Genomic DNA, 23,376 nt, shown 5'->3' on the forward strand with positions numbered 1-23,376 from the left:
CAAAGTGAGAAAATGCCCCAAGTAAGGGGAAGGGGCTTGTCCAGTGAAGGAATAGGCTGGAAGCTAAGAATAGGAAAATAGTGTTGACAAAAGGCAACATGAATACTATGGGGTGAAGAGTTGTATCAGAGAGAAGTGAACCAATGAAAAGGATGAGGTCCTCGAAGGAAAGGGTGAAATAAAAGAGAAACAGGGCCGGGTGTGGTAGCTCACGCCCGTAACCTCAGCACTTCGGGAGGCCAAGGTGGGCGGACTGCCTAGGTCAGGAGTTCACGAGACCAGCCTGGCCAAACATGGTGAAACCCTGTCTATACTAAAAATTAGCTGGCCATCTGTAATCTCAGCTACTCGGGAGGCCAAGGAAGGAGAATCCCTTGAACCCAGGAGGTGAAGGTTGCAGTGAGCGGAGATCACGCCACTGCACTCCAGCCTGGGCAACAAGAGCAAAACTCCCTCTCGGAAAAAAGAGAACAAGAGTTTTCTCTAAAATGACTTATACATTTCTGAAGACCACAGGAGAAGACTCAGCTGAGGATGCAGGAGTGAAGGGAGGAAATATGGAAGCAGAATTCCTTGGGAAACTGGAAAACACAAAATTCAATATACAGGTGGAGGGGTTGAGCCAGCAGAGCAAGGATGAAAATATAAAAGAAATGAGGACCAGCCCGGCCAACATGGCGACACCCCATCTCTACTAAAAAGACAAAAATTAGCTGGGTGTGGTGACGGGCACCTGTAATCCCAGCTACTCGGGAGCCTGAGGCAGGAGAATCGCTTAAACCTGGGAGGTGGCGGGTGCGGTGAGCCAAGATTGTGCCACTGTACTCCAGCCTGGGCAAGAGAGAGATACTGTCTCAAAAAAAGAAATGAGGAAATTCAGGTGACACTGCAGAGATAGCATAGGTTTTATCAGCAAAGCCAGAGATGCTTTTCAAAAATGTTCAGGTCTCAACACTTTCACTCAGGAAAATTCCTAAGAAGCTGACACTGTCTTATATAATGAGAAATGTGCCACATTCAAACACATTTGAATGTGTTTTACATGGGGTTTTCTCCACCATCTAAAAACCGTTTTAATGAGTTCCTACTATTTAAAAATATGAAGTCCAAACTCCTCAGCCTCAAGGACATTCATAATCTGACCCCAAACCACATTCCCAGGCTTTATCTACTACTAGTGTCTGTTCACAGGAAGCCAGCACTCCAGCCTAGCCAAGGTGCTCTTTGCCACCACATAAATGCTATCTTTGCCCTTCTGTCTACCACAGTCCACGCTTGCCACCCAACCAGAAACACAAAGTTAAAAACTGAGCTACTTGCTAGAGGAAAGCAAAGACAACTATGACACTGTACGCAACGTCAAGGAGCTTATGGTGACAAGGCTATATACTCATCCTACTAAACTTAAAGTATCAAGTCCCATATCCTCTAACCATTTACAAGATTGAGCAAGAAATGTTTCTTCTGAGTCACTGCTGCTTACTTGGGTCCATCATATGCAGCCTAGGGTCTATACCCCTTCTCTCCACTCAAGAGTAAGATCCATGAGGGCAAGGACCGTATCCATCTCTCTCTGTCAACTCCAGCAGCCAGTGTTTAGCACAGTGCCTGAAATACAGGAAACGCTCACTAACAAGCATGCTGCCGCTGTTCCTCGTAAGCATGAATGCCCTTTCAAATGAAAAGAAATTTGTTCTTCTTTGGCTGTGAAACAGGGAAGAACAATTTAAGAAATTCCTTAGGGCTCTGATTACGCTGTTATCATTACACTGTTATTAGTTCTTACAACTAATCTGTTACCTCAACTGATCTTATTCCTTCACTGTAGGTAATGATGCCTGCAGCAAATATTAATGTATTTGGATTTCTATATATTAGAAGCTTATGCATTTCATAATTTTCAACTAAAATTTTCATATTTGCACAATGAAAATCAAGGCATAGGGTTTCATTAAAGGTAACAAACTATTATCCTTCAAAGGCAGGTGAAAACAGGACTCTGTTCATAAATTTGATAAAGGCCCCTGGAATTCGATTCTGTTAAGGCTTTAACTGTATACACATTACCACAACCCTTCATGCATTCTCTGTTGACTATTGTCTTAATAGTCAGCATGATTCACACTGCCCTTATGGTCAGCTATCTCCAGCTCATAAATAATGGTGATTAAGCCCATTCTTAAAAGCAGTGCATTCCTTGTTTCCTCAAATCATATCTCCGGAAAGGGAAATCCTAACTGCACATACTATAGCCTATCCCATTCCATGTTCAGATCTACAAAAAAGTACATGCCTTTATGAGACCAACTGAATGAAAAGAGCAATGAAAAGGAAAGTTGCCTGGACATTCTATGCCTGAAAAGCAATACCTCCACAGATGACGAGTGTCCAATCAAATCTCCAATAAGCTCCAGTGTACATGAAGTAGCATTTTCTTGCTGCTTTTTAACAGGTTGGCTGGCTTGTTTGTTGACTCTTCCAAATCCCCACATGTTAAAAAAACCTAGAAAAAGAATCATTTCCAAAATTACTGTGCTCTATACATACAATAATAACATGAGATCAGAAAAACAGAAGATTTAAATGTGAAGAGGTTCCAGACTTATTTTAGTCAAGGGCTAAGTGGACAGTACTGAGCACTGTGCTAGGGTTTTTTGAATATGTTATCTCATCTTTCTTAGCTAACCAGGTCTGTTCTTCATCCCTTTTTATTGCCCCTAGTCACCCATTGGTGAAGGTATATTAACAAAAAGACACTTGGAATAAAACAGGACAGAAACAAAGCTTGAATGGCAGTGTCTAACTGTCAAGGGAAAACAAGGGCAAAACTCAGATCAACAAACAAGGCATGGGGGAAAATCTGTATGTGTATGTGCAAAAGCAACACCCCAGGACTTCAGGAAGTTAAAAGAACCAGAAGCAACTAGGTACCAGCATCTGATTTCTTGTGCAAAGGTTGGTAACTAATTTATTCAACCCTTCAGAGTTTTGTTTTTCAAATTAAACACCTGGAAGTCAAGAGCTCATGCAATTATGATGTAAGCACGCAAGGAAAAGTGTATTTTTCCATAAATTGAGTTCAACATCAACGGTAAAGAACACTTTAGTTTGACATCTGACAGTACGAATTTTGTGTATCAGTCAGAATTAAAGACAATATAAATGAATACTTCATTAGGCCATTTGGTCATTCAGATGACCAGAAAGTAAGTTTTCCCTCAAAACAATAAAATCTCTATCTTACTTGAAATGAAGTGGCAGTTCTACATTAGGGCAGCATTAAGCTGTAAATCCTAGATCTCAATTACCATATGCTTTCTACAAACATCTGATGCCTATTTGGAACATTTCTGTATTATTTTAGTGGTTTCACATAATCGCCCTTCTCCTGCCTTTCACGTGAGAAAAAAGGACAGAGAAAAAGACTACCTTTTTGAGAGAAGACACACCTGTTGGTACAGGCTCAGCTGCAAGCTGCTGTTTTTCTCTTAACTCCCAAATGCGTACACTGCCATCTTCTGAGCAGGAGATTAACTGCCTGTCAGAACAGAAAATCAGTAATACAAAGAGAGCGCACCACTGAGGACCAATGCTAAATTTGCAGTGAAAGAAATCAGTGGAGCCCTCAACTGCTTTTATTCAGCTCTTAGCAGGAACTGACAAAAATCACAATTTAACATGACGTTACAACACAAACTAAAAGCACCTTTTAGGAAAGCCACATGTTATACATTACATTAGTTCACATGCTATAAATTTATTCTCTTCATTTAAAAAAATGCATTTGGGAAAACTGTGAATTGTACTTCACAATGTCCTAAGCAGCCCCCTTCCCTCCTCTTGCTACTCTCTTCTCTGGGTGCCTCTCACTCCAAAAATATCCTACATAGAAAATAACGATATTCCCTGTCCATATGTTCATCCCTAGAAGCTCAGCAGCAAATCTACTCTGAGAGGAAACCACTCTCTTAGTAGCCTCATATAACAAGGAGACTAGCAGCCATTTGATTCTGGCCATAAACAAACAAAAAGAAGGTAGGTTTATGAGAAATGTAAAAATTGGTACACTGTAAGTGGCCCCAAAGTCGTTCTCATTGTTAAATACCAAATTTTAAATCATCTCTTCTTACAATGAAATTCGATGTAATTCATTTGAACCTTTCTTCTTGTAAATTCTGTAATACACTGCCACATACCCTTCTGTAAGAGACAGCCCTCAGGCATTCTCCATTTCCAAAAGAACACAGCAGGTCAAGCCATGAAGCCAGGTAACTTGGCCACTTGAGAAATTACAATGGTAGCCCTGGGGACCGTGACTTGCTTTCATCTATCGCAGAACAGATGGGAACTTGTACCTGTTTGGAAGTTTGGCAATGTGCAGGACATTGGAGTCATGTGCAGTTTTCTGGCAGGCAATCACACGCTTCATTTGAAGGTTATACACGTATAAACCCCTTCCAACTGCAGCAAATACATTCTAGGGGAAGAAGTTCAGAAATGGGCGTAAAACTAGCACTCACCCTTCCTACTGTAATGGATTTCCAGCCCTCATGTGACATTAGAAAGCCACTGTTACCTTCCCCATTCCCAGGCTTTAGCCCAAATTACAGTACTAATCTCTGAAACCCCAAAATGTCAAAGCACTAAGGAAAGCTCCAAGCATTTAGAAGGTGGGACATAACCACCAATGGAGAGAAAGGTCTGCATAGTATATCCCTTTGCGCCACTTTCTTCCTCACCGAAATAGATGTAAAGAAAAGCTATAGCTGGCAGCCTGGTCCTGCAGTGGAAGCTGTTGAGGGATAACCTGAGTTTTCATTTAAATAACACTATATCCTTGGGAAAATTACCTAGCTTCTTCTGCCTGAAAAATGCAAGCAAAATTACTTGCATTCCACATCTTAAGCAATCAGGAGACTACGAGTGATATGAAAAAGCACGGCTACAGTGGCATTATCATCATGCAATCCTCTGAAGGTTTCACAAAAACAGTTTTCCAAATGTACTATTACAAGAAAATACCTTTTTACTAAAACAACTTTAATCTTTTGAAAGCATTTCCACCAATACTTATCTCACTTCAGCCTCACAACATCTTGTTAAGGAAGGCAAGCATCATTGCCATTTTCCAGATAAGGAAGTTAAAATTAAAGAGATTAAAGTCACACAAGAAATGAGACATGGAGTCAATATTAGAATCAAGGTCATGTTATTCCAGTCCCTCAAGTCCCTTGCTCGTTCCTCGCATGACACAGACTCACATGCAGTAGTAGCCTTTGCAATTTCTGCAAGCACTTGTCCTACAATCGTTCATTCTTAAGCAATAGATATCCCCATGAGGTAGACCTTTCAAATATCCCTACATATTGCCTTCTTGTTTTGACCAGAGATTCTGGGCCCTCCAACCTTTCTCACACAGCCTCCAAGACTACAAACTCAACTCAGACCTATAGTGACTGAACCAAAGCTTGCTGGAATCTTAAATCTGGAATGATCCCCTTGACTCTCAGGATTAGTACTCCACAATCAGCAATGCAGCTGACGCCCAATGCAGGTGCATTAATGAACAGTGCTAGCCAATGTGCTAAAACGGAAAGCCCTATGGATTGTATTCAATGCCAACATCCCCCGAAACTTATTCTACAGACCAGGAAATCTGGGCACAGTTTAAGTAATTTATCCAAGGTCAGGAAGAAAATTATAAACACAATTAGAGAATTCATGAGCTTTGGAGGCAGCATTTACTTAATGGAGACACTATCCCTGCTATCAATAACTAATGGTCCCTTACAGAAGGAAAGAACTCACAACAAAGAAAAATTAGGGAAAACTATACAATGCTTTATCCAGCATATATAGTAGAAAATAAACATCAATCAAAAAATTTAAAAGAAATACAAAACAAAAAACTTTTAAATATTAATTTTTACAAAAGTAAGAAAAAAACATGTAACACTTAAAATATATAATTTGTAGGGCTACAACTCTAAGTGATCTAGTCTCCATCATTTCTGAGACCATACTGTTTTTACCATGTATATTTAACTTTTTTCAAAACAAAGTTGGGATACAAAGAAACAATCTTTGAATATATTAGTATTTTTAAGTCCTGTTCCTATCCTAATCTCTCGTTTTGTTTTTAAAAAAGTGGTACAAAGAAAAATGGATCATATTCTCCCCCTGCCACAGAACACTACTACTGAAATTTTTAATAAAAATAACAGGCATGCTGTTAGAAAATCTAAACAGTATAGAAAGTCACAAAATAGAGAAAAGCCTCCCCAACTCCTCCTCCTCGAAGGGTACAACTCATAAACATTTCTTGTAATTACATTTAGAAAAGTTAATTGCCCTTTAAACACATTTTCTGAGCCTCTGATGCTAAGAGATTTGTTTTTTAGATCAGAGATAAGATTCAGTAGTCCACTGGTACTAATCTGTTACAGCAAAACAGATCTCAAGTGCTTCAAGAGCATAACTCCCAAGCCCTATGGGATGGAAATCAACAATTCTCAATTTATCTTGCCCCAAGATGCCAGCAGACTGAGAGAAACATTCCTAAAATTTTAAATTTCCTTTGCCTCACTAAATGCACCAGATCTTCAAAAGAATTCTTTTTCACTGTTTCTTAAAACAACTTTAAGCGTTAACTTCAAATCCAATGGGATTATTTAATCCAACCCAAAATTTCAATAGTTTTAAAATCTGTGTCCATTTAATCATTTCCTTGCCTTGAGATTAGAAGCAAAGATTAAAATGTTTTTTACACAAATCATACAATTTTAGAAAAAAACAGACCATTTTAAAGCACAACCTGAAACCATGATGATACCCTTTTTATGTCCAACATGGGATTACATTTTTAAAATCAGAAATTGGGTTTATGTAAAAGGCAAGTTTATAGTGTATAGATTTTTACCTCTTCATCACATGTGAAATGATGAATAGAAATGTCATTTGATTTTTGACAGAGTTTTATTTCTTGTTGGGTATCCAGTTGTGGAGATGGGTCCCAGAAGTTGCGTTCATAGGCCTGCATGGTCCAGTCCAGCGCATCCCAGATGATCAGCTCTCCGATGTGGGAGCCGGTGACAAAACTCAAATCTAGGCAAAGTTCACAGAGGCCTCATTATTAATCATTTTATCTAGGTAAAGGTAAAACTGAATGGAATGTCTAGTAGTAATGCCCTATAAAACCACAGTAATTAGAACAGTGAGGTACCTCGGCAAGCCAACAGAAAGATTAATATAAGAATAGGAAGGCCAGAAATAGACTCAAATTATCTTAGTAATTTAATATGTAACAATGATTGCATTTCATTTCAGTAAAGAAATACCTCATGCTGGAATATCTGGTTACATTTAAGGGGAATAAAAGTAAAAGAACGTCATCTTGGATCATCCACCAAAATAAGTTTCAAATAGATTAAAACATGAAAGTTACTTAAAGGATGGAAGAAAATAAAAGTGAATACTTTTGTGAGTGTGGAGTGGTAAAGGGCTCTCATGGAAGCAGAGTGGGGTGCCAGGGGAAGAGATCCTAGTAAATAGCTGCTTGGCAAAACAAAAACAAAGACCAGGCAGAGTGGCTCACGCCTGGAATCCCAGCACTTTGGGAGGACAAGGCAGGTGGATCACCTGAGGTCAGGAGTTCGAGACCAGCCTGGCCAATATGGTGAAACCCCTTCTCTACTAAAAATACAAAAATTAGCTGGGCATGGTGGTGTGCGCCTTAGTCCCAGCTACTCGGGAGGCTGAGACAGGAGAAGTGCTTGAACCTGGGAGGCGGAGGTTGCAGTGAACTGAGATCGCACCACTGCACTCCAGCCTGGACAACAGAGCGAGGCTCAGTCTAAAAAAAAAAAAAAAAACCACACACACACACAAATACACTTAAATGACAAAAAGCTGGGAAAAAATTGCAACTAGGATGACAAAACTGGTTTATTATACTTGACACATAAGCAGTTCTTGGAAATTATTAAGAATAAGATAAATACAGCAGAAAAAAAAATGGGAAAAGGACCTTAAAAGGCAAAACAAATACAAATGGTCATTAAACATGTGAAAAGATGTTCAACTCCTTTAATAATCAAAGAAATTAAAAAAAGAGAGATATCATTTATTTACTTATGAATCAAGAAATATTATAAAACAGGAAAATACCCAATACAGTACTGGCAAAAGCATAAGAAATCAGCACATTCATGTACTGCCTAATACACTGGCTTTTTTTTTTTCAAAGATTAACTTGCTAATATGTATCAAAACCTAAAAAATGTAAATCTCTTGATCCGACAATTCCACTTCTAGGAATTTATCCTGAAGGAACTACATAAATGTACAAGGTTGTTACATACATATATGTACAAATACACAATCTTAAAAATCTGAAGATAACTACACATCGAATTGAGAATTGAATAAATAAGACATCAACAAAATGAAATAGCAATGCTGTTATTAAAAATTAAGTTACAAAAGTATGCTTATCAATATAAGCTTAGATATGGAAATATACTTATGACATATTGTTACAAAACAGTAAAGCATATGAACATGCATGTACACACATACATATGCCCAGAAAATCACCTAGAAAGATGTGGACTGGTGTTTAATACTGGACAGTGGAAAGATTTTAACTTATATTTTTAATATTTTTCACTATTTTCATATTTTTCTACTATGATTACATATAACTTGTACCAGTTTTTAAAACCTTTAAAAGTGGATTTTTTCCATTTTACGTATTATATACTTTACACACAACATATTTAATAGAAAATGTACAACTGCTAGACTTATTTCAAATAAATGTAATTTATTTAAATTATTACATATTTAGGGTAAGACAGAAGAGTATAATGCACTTAGTCTAGAAATCCACGTTCTGATTCTGGCTCTGCCTGTTGCTAGCCAGGTGGTCTTTAGGAAGAAGTTTAACCTTTATCTTGGATTCCTCATGCATTAAATGAGATGACTGTAAAAATTAAATTGAATAATAAACATGTAGCCATTTAAAAAAGACATCAAATGTTACCTTTGCGCCGCTGATAGTATTTTGAGCCCCTGGTATTATTCCACATTAACTGTATTAAAATATCCTATTACTTGTTAATTTAGGAATACATAGATGAGTAATTATGATTTAATTATTTCATTTATCAAATAAACCAGCAAGACAGAAATCTCTAATGACCACACGAACAATCTCTCAAGAGATACAGAATTACCAGCAACCCTACATGTAAACATTATTTGTCTTGGCTCCAAGGCCATAATAGGTAGATTATTAATATCTAATTTCTATAGTTTATTAACAGACTCTATAGAACTTACTCTGTGGAGAAATCACTTCTCATCTGTGGAGCAAAACGGGCTTCTAGTTTTAGTAGTGAGAAAGTTAAGGCAGTCCTAATCTTCCCAGGACCTTCTTTCCCACTTCTTTCCCTCCTTTTTTCAATTTCAAACTACAAAAGAACCACAGATGCTAAGGAGTGAAGATTCCCCTTGACTCTCTCTCTGCATCTGTACTCATAACACAGAATTAACCTACTGAGACCATGCAGCTAGCTGCCTGCTCTGACTTAATCCTCCAAGTGTCTGTGATTCCTCCATGCAGTAGAAACAAAATATTAACGACCAGTTGGAATTTTCCCTAAAAATAAAATACTGGCATTCAGCTGAGTCAGCTTTTTTTTTCCCTTGAGATGGAGTCTCACTCTGTCGCCCCGGCTGGAGTGCAGTAACACAGTCTTGGCTCCCTGTAACCTCCACCTCCCAAGTTCAAGCAATTCCTGTCTCAGCCTCCTATGTGGCATGGGACACCAAACCTGGCTAATTGTTGTATTCTTAGTAGAGACAGGTTTCGCCATGTTGGCCAGGCTGGTCTCAAAATTCTGACCTCAAGTGATCCAACCACCTCAGGCTCCCAAAGTGCTGGGATTACAGGCGTGAGTCACCGTGCCTGGCCAATCAGCACATATTTTTAAAGCAGTTTACACATGGTAAACTAATTCCCAAATAGGTCATTCAAAATGTTTCATGACAAACCTCAATGATATATTATTAGTAGATGGATTTTCATCCTGTATCAAAAGCCACTTAGTATGAAAATCTCACCTGTTATCTGTCTATGCATCCCTCACAAGTACTAACACTTCATGATTACCAAAGCATGCTGGCAACATGATACAAGACAAGGAACAAAATAAAGGAGCACCCAAAGCCTTCTGCCTAGAGAGATTAGCAGTTATTTTTGGTCTGTCTTAGAAAACCTTCCGCCTGGGGCATTCCAATCTTTTTAGCAAATCTGGTACTCATTATCCACACTTGTTGGTGTTCTGTCATACAATTTTAAGGTTGCCCCAGGGCCACCCCTCTGAAAATAGACTTGCCCTGTGATGTACAATCCCAAGCAACTGGCCATATCTTTCAATGGTAGTGGGTGAGGAGAAAGGAGCAGAGCTGCAAGTGAAGCAGGGAATCGTAAAATATAAACATTTCAGGATCACTGACATCCACATCACGGCTAATGTGCCTATGTACTGCAAGATGAGATTGTCAGCAAATCATTTTCAAATTTTTTTTTTTTTTTTTTTTGAGACGGAGTCTCGCTCTGTCGCCCAGGCTGGAGTGCAGTGGCCGGATCTCAGCTCACTGCAAGCTCCACCTCCTGGGTTTATGCCCTTCTCCTGCCTCAGCCTCCCGAGTAGCTGGGACTACAGGCGCCCGCCACCTCGTCCGGCTAGTTTTTTGTATTTTTTAGTAGAGACGGGGTTTCACCGTGTTAGCCAGGATGGTCTCGATCTCCTGACCTCGTGATCCGCCCATCTTGGCCTCCCAAAGTGCTGGGATTACAGGCTTGAGCCACCGCACCCGGCCCATTTTCAAATTTTAACAGACTACTTGGTCATGTTTGATTCCTAAATATACTTTTGGCTTATTTATTATCTGTAGTATAATTTTATAGTCATAGAGTTTATAAAGTAAAAAGTCCTTTAAAAGTAAAAAATCCAAAAGCTAGAAGATGACAAGAAATAAATAAGATCAGAGAAGAACTGAAGGAGATAGAGACATGAAAAACTCTCCAAAAAAAAAAAAAAAAAAAAAAAATCAATGAATCCAGGAGCTGTTTTTTTTTTTGAAAAAATTAACAAAATTGACCACTAGCTAGACTTATAAAGATGAAAAGAGAGAAGAATCAAATAGACACAATAAAAATGATAAAAGGGATATCAGCACTGACCCCCCAGAAATATAAACTACTGTCAGATAATACTATAAACACCTCTATACAAATAAACTAGAAAATCTAGAAGAAATGAATAAATTCCTGGACACATACACCCTCGCAAGACTAAACCGGAAGAAGTGTAATCCCTGAATAGACCAATAACAAGTTCTGAAATTGAGGCAGTAATTAATAGTCTACCAACCAAAAAAAGTCCAGGACCAGACGGATTCACAGCTGAATTCTACCAGAGGTACAAAGAGGAGCTGGGACCATTCCTTGCGAAACTATTCCAAACAACTGAAAAGGAGGGACTTCCTAATTCATTTTATGAAGGCAGCATCATCCTGATACCAAAACCGGGAAGAGACACAACAAAAAAAGAAAACTTCAGGCCAATATCGCTGATGAACATCGATGCAAAAATTCTCCATAAAATACTGGCGAACCAAATCCAGCAGCATATCAAAAAACTTACCCACCACAATCAAGTAGGCTTCATCCCTGGGTTGCAAGGATGGTTCAACATATGCAAATCAATAAACATAATCCATCACATAAACAGAACCAATGACAAAAACCACATGATTATCTCAATAGATGCAGAAAAGGCCTTTGATAACATTTAACATCCCTTCATATTAAAAATTCTCAAAAAACTAGGTACTGATGGAAGGTATCTCAAAATAGTAAGAGCTATTTATAAGAAACCCACAGCCAATATCATATGAATGGGCAAAAGCTGGAAGCATTCCCTTTAAAACCTGGTACAGGACAAGGATGCCCTCTCTCACCACTCCTATTCAACATAGTATTGTAAGTTCTGGCCAGGGCAATCAGGAAAGAGAAAGAAATAAAGCGTATTCAAATAGGAAGAGAGAAAGTCAAATTGTCTGTTTGCAGATGACATGATTGTATATTTAGAAAACCCCATTATCTCAGCCCAAAAACTCCTTAAACTGATAACCAACTTCAACAAAGTCTCAGGATACAAAATCCATGTGCAAAAACCACAAGAATTCCTTTATACCAACAATAGACAAGCAGAGAGCCAAATCATGAATGAACTCCCAGTCACAATCACTACAAAGAGAGTAAAGTACCTAGGAATACAGCTAACAAGGGATGTGAAAGAGAACTACAAACCACTGCTCAAGAAAATGAGAAGACACAAATAAATGGAAAAACATTCCATCCTCATAGATAGGAAGAATCAATATCGTGAAAATGGCCAGACTGCCTAAAGTAATTTATAGATTCAATGCTATTCTCATCAAACTACCACTGACATTAAATTAGAAAAAACTATTTTAAATTTCATATAGAATCAAAGAAGACCCTGTATACCCAAAACAATCCTAAGCAAAAAGAACAAAGCTGGAGACATCACGTTACCTGACTTCAAACTATACTACAGGGCTACAGTAACCAAAACAGCATGGAACTGGTACCAAAACAGACATATAGACCAATGGAGCAGAACAGAGACCTCAGAAATAACACCACACATCTACAGTCATCTGATCTTCAATAAACCTGACAAAAACAAGCAATGGGGAAAGGATCTCCTATTCAGTAAATGGTGCTAAGAAAACTGGCTAGCCATATGCAGAAAACAGACACTGGACCCCCTCCTTACACCTTATACAAAAATTAACTCAAGATTAATTAAAGACTTAAATGTAAGACCTAAAACCATAAAAACTCTATAAGAAAACCTAGGCAATAACCATTCAGGACATAGGCATGGGCAAAGACTTCATGACAAAGATGCCAAAAGCAATTGCAACAAAAGCCAAAGCAGACAAATGGGATCTAATTAAACTAAAGAGCTTCTGCACAGCAAAAGAAACTACCATCAGAGTGAAAAGGCAATCTACAAAATGGGAGAAAATTTTTGCAATCTACCCAACAAAGGGCTAATATCCAGAATTTATAAGGAACTTAAATTTACAAGAAAAAAACAACCCCATCAAAAAGTGGGCAAAGGATATGAACAGGCACTTCTCAAGACATTTATGTGGCCAAAAAACATACGAAAAAAAGCTCAACATCACTGATCATTAGAGAAATGCAAATCAAAATCACAAGATACCATCTCACCCCAGTCAGAATGGCAATTAATTAAAAAGTCAGGAAACCACAGATGTTGATGAGGCTGTGGAAAATAGGAAGAACACTTTTACACTGTTGGTGGGAGTAAAAATTAGTTCAACCATTGTGGAAGACAGTATGGTGATTCCTCAAGGATCTAGAACCAGAAATACCACTTGACCCAGCAATCCCATTACTGGGTATATACCCAAAGGACTATACATCATTCTACTATAAAGACATATGCACATGTATGTTTACTGCAGCACTATTTACAACAGCAAAGATATGGAACCAACCCAAATGCCCATCAATGATAGACTAGATAATGTGGCACATACACACCATGGAATACTATGCAGCCATAAAAAGGAATAAGATCATGTCCTTAGCAGGCACATGGTCATGAAGCTGGAAGCCATCATCCTCAGCAAACTAACACAGGAACAGAAAATCAAATGCCGCATGTTCTAAGTGGAAATTGAACAATGAGAACATATGGACACAGAGAGGGGAACAACACACACCAGCACCTCTTGGGGGGAAGGGGAGGAAACTGAGAGGACAGGTTGATAGGGGCAGCAAACCACCATGGCACAAGTATACCTATGTAACAAACCTGCACATTCTGCACATGTATCCCATTATTTTTAGAAGAAATTTTTTAAAAAGATCATTTAAAAGGCAGTAAAAAGTATATGATGCTTTCTGTAACTTTCATTAACAATTTTTTTCTTTAGTTTTCCCTTTTTTCCCCTTACGGATTTGGCAAAGGAATACTTGAAGAAAGTTTTCAGAAACTGCTGTAAGTTCCTCTGTGTCTCACATCGTAAAAGAAGTGCCATGAGGTTCAGGCTATCTAGTACCATCCCATCATCTTCATTTCAGTAAGCATGCTGGCTCAATAGTACCAGTGCTTCACTGCTAAAACAAAGTAACTACGCGTGACCAGTGTAATCGGCCAAATACTGCTGGGCTTTTTCTCAGCAGCCCTGGGAACTTGAGACTTAAGACTCAGTGTCACCAATGAGGCTTCAGAGGGCTTCCCAAGTAAGAACTTGCCTTTTGTGCTATGTCTCCATCCACAGCTAGAGAAAAAGAGCCCCCAGAGAACATTAAAGGGACACCAGCAACCATTGTTCTATCACCACAGACAATCTAGTCCTTAGAAAGACCTGCAGCTGGGTTTTACAGTAAGATGGCTATTAGGGAGGAAGATTTTGGAGCTGGGAGAGACATTCTTACTGGTGTATCTAAACACATGACTGAATGGACACAAATGGAGACTAGGCTTGGTAATCTCTGTGCCTCTCGCTCCCCTTTGTCTCACGCTTACACAAAATACTGCTTAAAAACAAAGCCGGCTGGGCTCGGTGGCTCGTGCCTGTAATCCCAGCACTTTGGGAGGCTGAGGCAGGCGGATCATGAGGTCAGGAGTTCGAGACCAGCCTGGCCAATATGGTGAAACCCTGTCTCCACCAAAAACACAAAAATTAGCCAGGCGTGGTGGCATGCGCCTATAGTCCTAGCTACTTGGGAGGCTAAGACAGAAAAATTGCTTGAACCTGGGAGGCAGAGGTTGCAGTGAGTCAAGACTGCACCACTGAACTCCAGCCTAGGTAACACAGGGAGCCTCCATCTCAATAAATAAAATAAAATAAAATATAAAATAAAATAACAAAGCCAAGCCAGGCCTCAGGGAGATATGGGGTCCCGTCTAGTCCTCCCACTACATCATATTCCCAGCATCTTTACAGGAGCGTCCTGCAGGCTCCACCAGACTATCAAACTGAAGCCACCAAGAGTCCTCTCACATGACTTCATACACAGATCACCCAGCACAGTTCTGATGATATAAGCTGTCACTTATTTGCAAGTTAACTGAATATCAAGATCAGTGGTTTGTGATCTTGCCATCTGATGTCAGATTTAGCTCACAGGAGATACTCATTAAAATCATTTAGGAAGCCAAATAGGATGTACAGCAAGTCAAAACCCCCACCATAAGGAAGGGAAGACATGACCCATTTTCTGCAGACTTTTACTTTAGTTTGGTGTTATTCTTTGAGAGTCTTCAATCAGGATTACAACTGGCTTGAATCCTGCTCATTCTAGTGTAAGTGTATATGCTGTGTGATATTGTATGGTGTGGACGGCAAGATAAAAGGGCATATTTCCAATCTCTCTACAAAAGAGGAACTAGCCAGAACCACCTGCCAAAAATGCTGAAACAGCCTGTGACAGTCATCCCACAGCTACCAAGCAGCGCCTGAGATTATGTTCTCCTCTATTTTCTTTTCTCTGCCTTACTCTATTTTCCTTGTCCCTAAATCTTAGACCTAGCAATCTAGGGAACTTGCTCAGCTCCACTGGCTAAAACTTCAGAGTAAAAGAGAATGACAATCCCTACTAATCTAAAGCATTATTTTAATGACTTATGCTAGAATCCCAGAACAAAGCAAGGCTCATGATTCAGAGCAGGTTGTGTTAACCGGCACAAAATTGTACACAATAAATGTACACAATGAGCTTACCATTGACATTAATCAATGAGAGAATATTATCCTGGTGATCAAGAAGGTGCTTAATTTCAAGAATATCCCATTCTAGTGATTCTTCTGTGGGTGCTACCAACCTGAAAATTACTAAATGAAAAAGACAGATAAAATATTATTACAATGTTCAGAGGATAAAATGCCACTTCTTCTCTAAAAAAAAGCATTTCATTAAGTGAAAAATACCTACCATACTAAAAAACCCATTTCCAAAAAACAAAAAGCCATATTCATACTACTTTAAACTATTTCTTTCAAATGCTTGAGATGTTTGAGATGATCTACTAAAAGCCACACTGAATGTGTCCTGAAAAACCCTCTTCCTTTACTGACTTTTCCAAACACTGAAGCTCCCATTCTCTCTAGGGTTTCGACGGATGTCTGGCTATCTCAACTCACTCACTCCCTAGCCAGTGACTAGCCCACATTCCTGAATCACCTCCACCATCAGCTTTCCCTACTCATGTCCCCAGGCCAATAAGCATTACTACAGAATAAGCTGCAAATCCAAGCTTAACTTCAACTCAGTAAAAACATAAGCAGCTTCTTTTTTAAAAAGTTTTTGATTCCTAGGCACATACCATTAAGTTATAAATTCTCTGAGTATGTCTTATAATGTTTGTATGTCATGCAGTTCTTTTGACTATAGTAATGCTCAATGTGTTGCTTTACTCATTATCTGACTTTAACAAATACAGTTTTATTTAAACTAGTATAAATCCTAACTTTAATCAATGCACACAACCCATAATAAAATCTACTGACATGATTCTATCAACAGCATTTACTAAACATTTATGTTCCAGGAACTCTAGGTACCAAATGTGAATGAGGGCCAGTCACAAATGCTCAGTCCAAAGTGGGAGACAGACTTGTTTATAAACAGGCTTACCGTCAATATACTGAGTGTTTAATACGCCACTGGACCAAGTGCTGTGGAAGCTCAAAGATTAGGATGACTAACACCTGAGAAGTGACAAGTCTCAGAGATCATGTCCTTATCAAATTACGAAAAGTATCTTTTCTTTCTCACATTTCTCTCTGGAAGACAGGTCATGCCATGCTTCTTTCTGTGTCTCTGACAGTATTTTACCAAACTACAAATCTCTAACAAGGTTATTTAATCCTGACAGCCACTGTGGTTGTCAAAAGAAGATTTCAGTCAATAGAAAAGAGAACTCTTTCTGATACACATCGAACTTACGGGAAATTCTACTTTAGTTGGAATATTATGAAGTGATCTTGAGACTGGAATTTTGGAATAAGAAGCAATATACTGTTTAACCAAGCTAACATACTGATTAAAAGACTGATAAGAAAAAGAAACCTGGCCTAACATCCTGAAAATGTCTCAGTCTCTGTATCAATTCAACGATCCCAAGAAGCCAAGACTGGGGCACAGGGAGATGTCCCTTAAATAAAAAACAAATTAGTCTTTCCAGCATGTGTATACAATTCTCATTGAAAATATACAAGAAGAAAAAGAGAAAGAAAAAAATTCATACTCACTCAGTTCTTTGCCAACTGCTGCCACAACACAGTTCTTAGGTATTTCAACCAAAGCACTAATACCTCCAAAAACATATAAAACAAAGGTCAAATTATTTTTCTCACAGATTATATCAAAAACAAAAACATTCTCAGTTTTATGTGAGTCGTTTTCCATAAAGAAGATAAAGCACACAGAACTAGCTCACACTTCCTCGCTTGCTTACTCATGGAAAACGATTTTGTTAAATGTAGGTTTCTGAGACTTTTGGAAGACATTATTGATTTATTAAGAGCAGAATATCGAGTTGTTATGTTTTGTACTTTTTTTTTTTTTTTTTTACTGTGGTGATAAAAGTGGTAGATTCAGCCATTCAAACTTATTTACAAGGGATCCCTTAAGATAATCACCATTACCCATTTACAAGATGGCTAGCTCAAAAGTGATGTAAAATTGGGGTTTTCCTTCCTGTAAACTTAAGAAGATTGAGCAGGCTCCCTGGCACTGAATGAACTAGCCAACAGTCAGCAGCTAAGAAAGCGGCCTTCAAATAGCATGTCTGTGATCCATTAATACATGTACAAATTTTCTTCTATTATTGAAAGAATCAGATTCAACATTCTAACACACTTCACTTATTTAAGTAAAGAGGTCTGAGTATCTTTTCATAGCCAAATCATGATTTTAGGGTAACTATAACTTCTACAAGGCATGTTACAATTTTACTTCTGTCAGCATGAATAAAAGAGTTGATATATTAGAACCACCACGTGTTGGCAAAAGAAAAAAAAAACCTGTTTAATTTTTCCATTATGATATATATGTAATTTACAATATATATGCAAGTGTGGAAAATGGTCTACTCATTTGCTTATCCTTCCCATCCATCAAAGGACTAACTGTTGTGATTTGGACAGTATTTCTGGCTAAGATTTTTCTCCACATAGGCGGGTTTTAACAGAAGGATTTGTATTTTCCCATGTACAAGGAGGAGGAAATGGTGCTGCAAGGACGGCAAAGGAGTGGTACAGAGAAGGCAGAGTACATGGGAGAGCAGCAGGGTGAGTAGCAAGAGAAGAATACTAAATTCAGGAAACAGCTTGTTTAAAAATACTTCACTAACTTAGATGTGAAAATTCCAGAAGCCCAACAATCCAGAAGTAGCAACCTAATATCAGAATCACAGAACATATTGCTGGAAAGGACACGGGTGCCCTGCGTTTTAGTCCAGAGCTCCTTCCATTGTATCACATTGACTAAGATTATCTTTGCTTATTTCCAAACACAGAATAACTGCTTGTAAAAGCTCCACCAGTCCATAAATCAAGCAGGGTTTATGAAAGGACATCATGGCATAAGGGTCTATTAACACCGTTAACAATCTGGCCTCCGGTAATGTGGAAAACCCAAATGACGAACAGCTCACCAGTGGTAACCCACGGCCTTCTCAAGGCTTTCCTACAGATACCTTCAAAGCTTCTGTTAACTCTTGAGACACTGATGAGTGGCAGTATTGTGATGACTTAATATATAGTACTTAAAGATAACTTGCAAAACAAAGGGAGACTGCAATAAGAGGTGGCTATTTCCAGGAACACACAGAAGATTCTTTTCAGCCCCAATTTCAACATTTTACAATATAACTTAACCAAAATAAAATTCATGAAAACCACAGGCTAGTGAAAGAGAGAGGAAAATGAACATAAAGATGTATAATTCATGGTAATAGTACACAGGGAAATATATTCTAGATTTGAGCAAGACTATTAGTAATCAAATGTTGAACTGAGTGGTTAAATTGTAAACCCTAGCAATGTATGGATTTAGTTTTCCTAAGTCATTATTTTTCTGATACTTTAAAATATCTATGTGGAGCTAAGCTAGCTCCTATTAGTAACCAAATTCAATTCACAGGGCTCCTGCTACCATGGAAATGTCAACAACGTGCACGATAATGTTCCTTTTAGGATAACCAGGCTCATTTGATTATTTTTAGAAAAAAACGATAGTTAATACTGTGACTTCGAGGTTGTTATTAAAATCTACCCATTTATATTTAAATATTTTACTCTAAAAATAGATTTTACTTTTTAAGATCCTTGGTATCAAAAAGTCAAACCTGATTTATTTTTTTTCTGTTGAAACCAAAAGCACATGTACACAGAATTCTGAGAAAATGAAACTTTATCAGTAAGCTTGCACATGTATGAACTTTTTGGTAAGGACAGTTGTAAAAAGAGGTCATCCTTAGGCATTTATTCAAAGTTAATGACCCCACAAATGCTACTATAAAGGTGTAAGGGTCTGCTTCTAGGTATCAATGTACTCATCAAACACAATTCAAGAAAATAGCCCAAGAGCATTGGAAAAGGTTGTTCTTGAGAAATTCTGTTAGAAGGGAAGGGGAAGCCAAAAGGAGTGGAGTCTTCTCCTTCTGATTCAGGATAAAAATATTTTTTACACAACCCCTGATCTGAAGTGAATATGGCTACCTGTTATCTTCAGAACTGAAAAGAAAAATCCCCTGTATTGACCTTTCTACTTATGGAAAGTCTCTCTGAAGATCTGCTGTGTCTTCTAGAGTCTGTCAATCACAGTTCAAAATTACCTTGATTTGTTTTTTACCTGTATCAGAAAGGTGGCTAGTCTTACACAGGAGATCTAATTTTCGGTTCCACACACACACGTCATTCCCACCAGAAAGCCAAACATCTAGTCTCTGAAGAACAGTTAAACACTGCAAAATGTATTTGAAATGTACATCAGGTTAGAAACTCAAGCAGTCATTGTTCAGTGGTTTTAAAATATATCCACAAGTTCTTTAACCCCTTCCTTCAATAGGTGGAGCTTATTTCTCCTTAGTAGAGCATATGGGCACTACTAAGTGACTAGCTTCTACCAAACAGAATCTGGCAAGAGGGATGATGTGTGACTTACAAGACTAAGTCATTAAATATACTGTGGCCTCCTCCTTGTTCTCTCTTGGATCATGCGCTCTAAGGTGAAGACACTAAAGCGGTCACATGGAGAAAGGTTCATGTAGCAAAGAGCTGAGGCCTCTGGGCAAAAACCAGCACTAACTTGCCAAGCACAAAGGTGAGCCTCCTGGGAGGTAGCTCCTCCACCACAGTCAGCCCTTCAGATAGCAGGAGCCTCAGGAGAGGCCCTGAGCCAGAACCACCCAGAGAAGATGCTCTCTAGTCCTAATCACAAACACTGTGAGATGACAAATGTTTATTGTTTTAAGACACTACGTTTTGAGGCAATTTGTTACTCAGTAATAAATTACTAATACACAACTGCCTCAACTCCTTTTTAAATCAAACTGAAACTATGACCTTAGTTTCTCTGTATCTTTAGAATAAATAACGCCTAAGTCTTCTCAATTCCATACATTTGGTAGACTCAGGAAAGTGTGTGTTTCAAGTACCATATAAGCCCTTTACCTTTAACAGTACTCTCCTTGTCCACTGACTCTGAGTCAGACAAGGGCAAGAGCAAGAGCAAGGGAGAAGAACAGAAAATAAAAGGCAGAGGTTCTGGTAATCTTGCCTAGGCTGAGCAGGGCTGCTTTTAAAACTGTTGGATTAAAAAGAATTGAAAATAACCAATGCAGTTTATATTTCTAGTGCTCCTACTCTGTCTAATCTCTGAATATTTTTTCTTTTTTTTTGAGACGGAGTCCCGCTCTGTTGCCTGGGCTGGAGTGCAGTGGCTGGATCTCAGCTCACTGCAAGCTCTGCCTCCCGGGTTTATGCCATTCTCCTGCCTCAGCCTCCCGAGTAGCTGGGACTACAGGCGCCCGCCACCTCGCCCGGCTAGTTTTTTGTATTTTTTTAGTAGAGACGGGGTTTCACGGTGTTAGCCAGCATGGTCTCGATCTCCTGACCTCGTGATCCGCCTGTCTCGGCCTCCCAAAGTGCTGGGATTACAGGCTTGAGCCACCGCACCCGGCCTAATCTCCGGATTTTTAATGCTAGTGTTTCATTTCTTTTTACTTCCAAATAGTATTCCACTGTATGGACATACATTGTGTTTATTCATCAGTTGATGGACATATAGGTTGTCTCCATTTTTGACAATTATAATATTGCTATGAACAATTATGTATACATTTTTATATCAACTTACATTTTCATATCTCTTGGGGATATACCAAGGAGTGAGACTGCTGGGTCAAATGATAATTCTGTTTAACTGTTTTCCAAGGTGGCTGTATTGTATCATTCTAGATCCCACCAGAAATGTATGAAGGTTACAGTTGCTCCACATTCTTACCAACACTTGTCTTTTACATATTAGCCACTCTAGTATATAGGAAATAGTATTTCACTGTGGTTTTGACTTGCATTTCTCTAGTGACTAATGATGTTGAACCTCTTTTTCATGTGCTTATTTGCCATTTGTTTATCTTCTTTGGAGAAATTTCTTTCTTTCAAATCTTGTCTATTTTTAATTGGAGTATTTGCTTTTTTACTGAATTCTTCATAGATTGTAGACATAAGTCCCTTATCAGATATACGATTTGAAAATATTTTCTCCAATTCTGTGTGTTGCCTTTCACTTTGAAGCACAAAACTTTTCATTTTGATGAGGTCCAATTTATTTTTTTGGTTGTTGTTGTTGATATGCTTTTGATGTCGTATTTAAGATACCTAGCCCAAGGTCACAAAGATGTACTCCTTTATTTCTTCCAAGATTTTTGTAGTTTTAACTCTTACATTTGGGTCTTTGACCCATTTTAACTTTTGGATATGACATGCAGTAGGGATTAAAATTTCATTATTTTGTATGTGGATGTCCAATTGACACAGCATCATTTTTTGAAGAGACTATTCTTTCTTCCATTAAAGGTTCTTGGTACTCTTGTCAAAAAATCAATTGGCTATGTGACGCTTTACTTCTGGGCCTTTAATTCTATTCCATTGATCTGCATGTCTATCACTATGCCAAAACCACACTGTCTTGACTACTGTAGCTTCATATTAAGTTTTGAAATTGGAAAGTGTGTCTTGGAACTTTGTTTTTCCATTTTAAGACTGTTTTGGCTATTCTGGGTCCCTTGCACTCCCATATGAATTTTAGGATCAGCTTGTAAATTTCTCAAAAAAAAAAAAAAAAAAAAAAAGCCAGCTACAATTTTGATAAAGATTGGGTTCAATCTGTAGATCAATGTGGGTAGTGGTGTAATCATAACAATAGCAAAATTTGACCCATGCACTCAGGATGTCTTCCCATTTATTTAGATCTTTAATATCTTTCAACGATGTTTTGTAGTTTTTGGTATGTAAGTCTCATACTTCTTCAAATTTCTTTTAATAGTGATGGGGTATTGCTATGTTGGCCAGGTTAGTCTTGAACTCCTGGTCTCAAGCAATCCTCCCACCTCAGCCTCCCAAAGTGCTAAGATTATAGGCATATGCCACCCCACCCAGCCTACATCCATTTCTGAGTATTTTATTCTTTTGGATGCTACTGTAAATGGAATTGTTTCTTAATTTTTGGAATGTTCATTGATAATGAACAGAAATACAATTGATTTCTGTGTGTTGATATTATATCCTGAAACCTTGCTAAATCCATTTACTAGCCTCAATAGTTTGGCTGTGGACTTAGGATTTTCTATATACACAAGATCATGTCATTTGGGAATAGAGATAGTTTTAGTTCTTCCTTTCCAGTATGGATGTCATTTCTTTCTTTTTTTAATTGCCCAACTGCCCTGGCTAGAACCTCCAGTACAATGTTAAACAGATGTGCTGAGAGCAGACATCCTTATCTTGTGTCTGATCTTTGGGGGAAATTATTTGTCTTTCACCATTATTTTTAATTTTTTTTTTTTTTTTTTTTGAGACAGGGTCTTGCTCTATCGTCCAGGCTACAGTGCAGTGGCACAATTACAACTCGCTGCAGCCTCAAACTCCTGGACTCAAGCAATCCTTCCACCCTAGCCTCCAGTAATAACAGTAATAACTCTTCCTGTAATAACTAGGATTACAGAC

At 38.3% G+C, this 23,376-nt stretch overlaps 1 protein-coding gene across 6 annotated transcripts in view; it reads right to left on the bottom strand.

The window, feature by feature from the left end:
• Positions 1-23,376, bottom strand: part of WDR41 (WD repeat domain 41) — a 48,760-nt gene that overhangs the window by 1,628 nt on the left and 23,756 nt on the right. Inside the window, exons 6-13 of one of the 6 annotated variants that reach the window (XR_002732156.1) lie at positions 20,000-20,111; positions 17,395-17,457; positions 15,865-15,975; positions 6,920-7,104; positions 4,356-4,477; positions 3,450-3,538; positions 2,370-2,503; positions 1,484-1,608 (exon numbers count right to left, since the gene is read on the bottom strand). Coding sequence is in view for 5 of the 6 variants with exons in the window: in XM_023214911.1 (XP_023070679.1) it covers positions 1,675-1,704; positions 2,370-2,503; positions 3,450-3,538; positions 4,356-4,477; positions 6,920-7,104; positions 15,865-15,975; positions 17,395-17,457; positions 20,000-20,111 (846 nt within the window). In the remaining variant the exon portion in view is untranslated. Of the gene's footprint in view, positions 1-1,483; positions 1,705-2,369; positions 2,504-3,429; positions 3,539-4,355; positions 4,478-6,919; positions 7,105-15,864; positions 15,976-17,394; positions 17,458-19,999; positions 20,112-23,376 lie in introns of those variants that run through there. The other 5 variants (XM_023214913.1, XM_023214914.1, XM_023214911.1 and 2 more) reach the window with 5 other exon arrangements.

Source organism: Piliocolobus tephrosceles, chromosome 4 (genome assembly GCF_002776525.5).
Source record: "Piliocolobus tephrosceles isolate RC106 chromosome 4, ASM277652v3, whole genome shotgun sequence".
Lineage (NCBI taxonomy): Eukaryota > Metazoa > Chordata > Mammalia > Primates > Cercopithecidae > Piliocolobus > Piliocolobus tephrosceles.